This window comes from Cebus imitator, unplaced genomic scaffold (assembly GCF_001604975.1).
Source record: "Cebus imitator isolate Cc_AM_T3 unplaced genomic scaffold, Cebus_imitator-1.0 Scaffold496, whole genome shotgun sequence".
NCBI lineage: Eukaryota > Metazoa > Chordata > Mammalia > Primates > Cebidae > Cebus > Cebus imitator.
Genome location: NW_016107811.1, coordinates 834,281 through 839,895, shown reverse-complemented (window position 1 = coordinate 839,895; position 5,615 = coordinate 834,281). Strand labels below are relative to the sequence as shown.

General features: G+C 55.3%; 1 protein-coding gene across 1 annotated transcript in view; it reads right to left on the bottom strand.

Annotated features, from left to right (window-relative positions):
- The window catches only part of ITGA11 (integrin subunit alpha 11), a 138,549-nt gene extending 133,450 nt beyond the window's left edge, over nucleotides 1–5,099 (bottom strand). Inside the window, exon 1 of the mRNA XM_017513586.2 lies at nucleotides 4,909–5,099. Within this exon, the coding sequence (XP_017369075.1) occupies nucleotides 4,909–4,960 (52 nt within the window). The 5' untranslated portion in view covers nucleotides 4,961–5,099. The remainder of the gene's footprint in view (nucleotides 1–4,908) is intronic.
- Between the last annotated feature and the right edge of the window lie 516 nt (nucleotides 5,100–5,615).

Sequence of the window (5,615 nt, the reverse complement as noted above, 5' to 3'; positions counted from 1 at the left end):
CAGTGGCCTTGGAGTCAGACAAATCCCGACAATGCTTCCTACTCTGTGGACGTGACCTTGAATGAGCCATTTAACTTCCTATGTGTAACCTGGTAATGGCAGAATTGCAGTAGTGACTCCGTGCAACTGTAGCGAGGCCTTATTGAGATATGAGAAAGTGCTTGACACAGTGCCTGGCATCAATTAAATGAGGGAAGAGTACTAATGCTTCTGGGAGCTGAGGGCTTATTGGGTACCAGACACTGTTCTCAGCACTTGACACAAATGCATTACATAGGGACCACAGAACCTGATGGTTGGCCTATGAAGTCGTTATGCTGCCCATTTTACAGTTGAGAAAAATGAGGCCCCAGGGGGCTCATCCAGGGTCATCCAGCTAGAAAGGATTTGTGTCCGGGCAGTCTGGGTCCTCAGCCCATGCACATGCCGATTATTTCTGCTGCTCGGTGTGTGCTTCGGCGAAGGAGGAAGTGAGAGACAGCAGGGAGCAGGTTTGGCCACACTGACTTTTCTTCCAGGTGGGATTTCACACGGCTTGTCACTCAGGTCTTAAGTATACAGTATGAAAACCCTCCATGGAATTTTTTTTGCAGCTCATTGATTTTTGATTTACAAGATGACCACCACCAGCCTCCTCCTCTCCTTCTCCCATCACTGGTAACAAACTTCTGGCCGTCTGATGAATTCACACAGTTAGGATCTGCATGCTGGGGTTGGGGAGGGTCGTCCTTGGACCACAGCTCCTACAACAAGCACTCTGTGCTGAAGGTGTGTGGGTGTCTTTGGAGCTCTCAACTGCTTAGGAGAAAGTTCCAGATGCCTGTGAATCCTTGCTGGTAGCCCTCAGTTGGTGGGGAGTGGGTGGGCAGGGAAGGGGAGTTAAGTGATGAGGATCAGCAGCGATGCCATTTTTGAATGGTATTAGAGGACTTTTAAGGCTGATTTTGTAGCTGACCCTCCCTGAGTCAGCCAGAGCCCATCACTGCCTGGGCAGGGTTATGATGGATCCTAGGACTATGTTCAACTTTCAGTCCCAAAGTAAGCTTTGGAAGCCCAGGGTGAGATGATAACACCCAAATCCAGGCACTGTGAAGAAACAAGGGCTTTTTAAATTCCCCAAATTCCCTTCCACATAGCAAGAGCCAAGCTGGCGCAGCTCAGAACATAGTTTTATCCTAAGCGATAGGATCTGGGGGTGTTGGTGGAAGGGAGGGAGAATAGAAGGGAATGTCCCTGCTGTTAAGAAGGAAGAACTCCCACTACAGCAGGGTAGAAAGAGATTCAGAGAGGGCAAGGTGGAGGTAAGATACTGTCTGAGTTCTTCCAGAGCTCACAGCCCTGCTTGGATGGGCTGGGAATGGTGGGAAGAACATGGAGCTAGACATCCCATCTCTGGGGATCCAGTGTGGGGTAGAAATGGGGGCATGGTGAGTAAGCAGAAAGAGAGTGAGACTCACTCCAGGGCCTGTTTGTGATACGGAAAGATCCAGAAGCTCTTCAGCTAATGGCAGCTGAGGCGCTTTGCTGACAAGTTCCCAGCAGGTGGGCAATGGGGTGGCTAAGTGAAAAACTTCCCCTTCTTCTCTGCTGTCCACTGGGAAGGAGAGGCTGGGAGCAGGACTTGGACCTCTGCAGCCTTTGCACACCTACGGTGCCTAGCACTGTGCTTCTCCACAGGAGGCTTTCAAGGGCCACGTTGTGTGGTATGGGCCTTCTCCTCTCCCACACCAACCACATACTGACTTCAAGACAGCCTCGATGGTAAGCAAACAGACAAAACAACCCTGAGTTGTTATTATGATCAAGAGTTTGGGCCAGGGCTTTGAGGGAGGGGCTAGGAAAGTCTTCACTTATTTGGGGCCCTGGCATGTATATCTCTGCTGATTCTTTAATACACTTCCTCTAAACCTCTCTTATGAACTTGAGTTTGAAAGTTACATCTCCGTGTGTCCTTAGATCCTGAACAGTCAATACCTTGAGTGCTGCTGCTGATGCTAGAGACGAAAGACAATCGCCTTGAGTGCTTAATATGTGTCTGGCATTTCCTAAGCATTAATCTTTGTGATAACTAAGTTCTATTATTACCCCTACTTTGTAGGTAAGAAAACTGAGGCACAGAGCCATAGAGTAACTTGCCAAGGGCACAGAGCCCTGGCTGGCAGGGCCTAGGTTAATCCCAGGCAGTGAGACTCCAGGGCCTTCACCCTTACACCGTGTCTGATCTCACTTTGTGTCTTTATGGAGCCTGGAAGATAACAGGTGCTCAGCAAAGATTGCGCTTCTATGAATGATCACCCTTACAGCTAGGTTATGACTGTAAAACTCCGGTCAATGGATCTCCTCTGTCTTTGGACTTGATTACTTCTTTTTTTCAGGCTTTCCTGATAGTTTTGTCTACCCCATCACACTGTCCAACCTGCAGCTGGAGCTCGGGGAGAGTAGATGCTCTGAGGCCTCACTCTCCCTTGGCCTCTGACAGGCCCCCTGCCCAGCCAAACTGCTCTCACCAGTAGACAAGCTTCCCGGTAATCCTCACATTGAATCCATGTGATGCACAGATCAGAGAGCAACATCAGTCTTGTCCTGGAGCCTGAGGAATGAACTCAGTGATCCCCGAGACCCTTCTAGTCTTCAACTGACCAGAGTGGTTTTAAAATATTCATCAACTTCTTCAACTAGTCCCAGAAAATAACATTCCAAAATATGAACCTTCCCACTTGAAGGCCCACTCACACTCTACACACTTTTTCAGGGCCAGTTCGAAAGATATCTCCTCCTCCAGGAAGCCTTCCTTATCTGGCTGAAATTGAACTTCTCTTATTTGAACACCCAGCCCCTGGTTTCCCCACGCCATTCATTCCCTGGTCCCTCTGTTTAGCTTTCCCTGGCCTTGGCTTGTTCTCAGTTACAGGCAGGACCCAGATCACACACATGCTTGGGCCCCACCCCCAGCTTCTTGCTGGCGGATGTCGTTGTTCCAACATTGATTGATATGTTTAATGAATCCCATATTTCAACAATGCAACTGACCAGACATAACTCAGGAGTGTTTTCGCCATATAAGCGGAGCTCTGACTCACAAATCCCGTGTCTTCAGAGGTCCTTTAACGTCCTTGTTCTCCACCCCCCACCCACTTGAGCAACAAACAACATTAACAACCATTGATTAAAGCCTACTGTGCACCCAGCCCTGTGTTTAGGGCCTTTCTTACAGTGCCTTACTGCATCCTGACAACCTCACGGACTCAGAATTTGTATCTCCATTCCTCACATAAGGAAACCTGTTGGAAAGGTTGCATAACCAGTCCGAGATCGAACAGCTAGCAGGGTGCAGAGCCAAGTGGAAGCCAGGTCTGATTCCAAAGCCATTGCTCTTAGCTTCCTGAGGTCCAGGTGGTCCCTAGCCCCTAAGGCAGCCACTCCTTCCCAAGGTTCTGATGGAGCCACATGTCTGGAATCACACAGGAGTGCACCTCTTTTCTTGTGGCTGGATCTCCTCATGATAGAAGGACAGGTCCTGGAGAAGACTCTCCCCTCCTGTCTAAATACACCTAAATGGGTTTGGCCTCCTCCTGCAGCTGGCTTCTAGATGCATGTTGGCCTGGTGGCAGTTCTTCCCTCGCTTTCCCATCCAAGCCCCCTACAACTCAATGCACCAATGATCGTTTTAAACTGTGTCTCTAGGATTCCACTAGCCAGAGGCCCTTTCAACCATGGGCCCTCTGAGAAGCTCCTCTGTAAGCTGACACTGGGGCAAACGGTAGAGGTGCCCTCAGGGAGCTCAGGTGGAGACCCCTATCCGGCAGTCGGGATGAGGGTCTCCACCTGAGCTCCCTGAGGGCACCTCTACCGCTACCGCTGCATCTGTCCCCCACTACCGGCCCTAGCTCGGGGCTGGAGCCCACGCAGAAGGGGAGGTCAGGTCGAGCACCCACACCCGGCCAGTACCCGAGGCGCCAGCCCTTGCCGGAACACTCGGCCGCCTTCTGCAGAACAGCATCACTGGCGGCCGCCCCTCGTGGAGGGTGGGGTTGGGGCGCCCGGTGTGGGACCGCCGGGGCCCAGGTACACTTGGGCGGAGAGCCCAGGGCTGGCCACCAGCTACCTGCCGCGCGCCCCGGGCCGGAGGTTCCTGCCGCGCCCCTACACCTGGAGTGCATTAGGCGGCGGCGCGCGTCTAAGAAACGGCGGCTTTCCCCAGATTATTGAATAATTGCATAATTCTGAGCGCGGGTTGGGAAGCGATGCCGCGTCCCTACCCCGGGTGTCAGGTAACGTTTCCGGGGGTCCTGCGCTGCGCGGCTGCGTCCCGCCGCTGCTGGCCGGGCCGATGAGGGCTAGCCCCCGCCTACGGGCCATTACCCCGGGGAATAGCTCTGTCTTCTGCCCGAGGGACTCTGGGCAGCCCCCACCCCACTCCCTAGCTCTCCGGGGCCGCCGCGTCCGGCTCTCCAAACTTTGAGATGCTTCCCCGGCGCCAGACAGAATGGCAGCCGGGGCACGCTCGCTCGGCGCGTTCTGTCCGCTTCCCCAGCTGTGGCCGCGCGCCCTCGGCGCTCCGGGCACACCCGAGTGCCCCTAGCAGCTGTGCGGGACCCCCGGCGTGGCCCATGGAGGCACCCAGGAGTGCCACCAGATCAGGGCGCTTTTCAACTCTAGCCTTTTCAACTCGTCCCAAACGCACCAAAGAGTCCCGGCTCTCAACAGCCTCGGCGCACCGCCCTCTTGCGCTGAGCTTCACGAAACCGCTAGACTGCGGCCAGTCCCTGGGGAACCTACGTCCCCAAGAGCAGCCAAGGTCTGACCCTAGGAGGCGCGTCGCGTCCCGCTCCCGGCTGCTGGATCCAAGCCCCGAGGGCCCGGGGAGAGACTTCGAGAGGCAAGGGGAGGCAGGGTGTGGGCACGTACCTGGCCACAGGCTGAGCGCCCAGGCCACCACCAGGCCCCTGGGCAGGTCCATGTCCCGCGGCGCGGCGACGGGGTCCGGTGTGCAGCAGCGGCGGGGGGCGGCGAGCCAGAGCGGCAGCGTCCTCGGCGCGGCGCCTGCAGCCTGCACTGCGCGGGGCGCGGGACTCCCTGACAGCTGCGGCTCATTCAGAGGAAGTGGGAGGGTTCGAGCTGCGGGGAGGGGCCCCGGACACCGCTCCGCCTCGGGCTCCCGGCCACGCTCGGCCGCTCTGCCACCTGGGCAGGCGGCGCGCTCCTTCTCCGACCCGACCTCATGCTCCCGATAATACTCCAGAGAACCGCGCCTGGGAACTCCCTCAGCAGTGTGGCACCAACCGCCTCAGTCAGATTCTGCTCAGGAAAAGTGGTTTCTGTTCCCATTTCTCAGTGAAAAGAGCTGGCTCAGGAACACCTGCTAAAACTCAGGTCCCCTTGGCCAAGTGAGTGGATGTCCCTCAAAGGTCCATTCTGAGCCATCCCCGTGTCTCCTTGCACCCTGAAGCTTGAACCGTAGACGCTGCAGTGTTTCTTCTGACCCTGGAATACCTGCAGATTCGCCTCCACTGCCATCCTCCCCAAACCTCCACACCTGAGGCATTCCAAAGCACCCAGGTGCGCCGCACACCCGCTCTTAACATAGCATGAGGCTCTTTGGAACCCGGCCACCT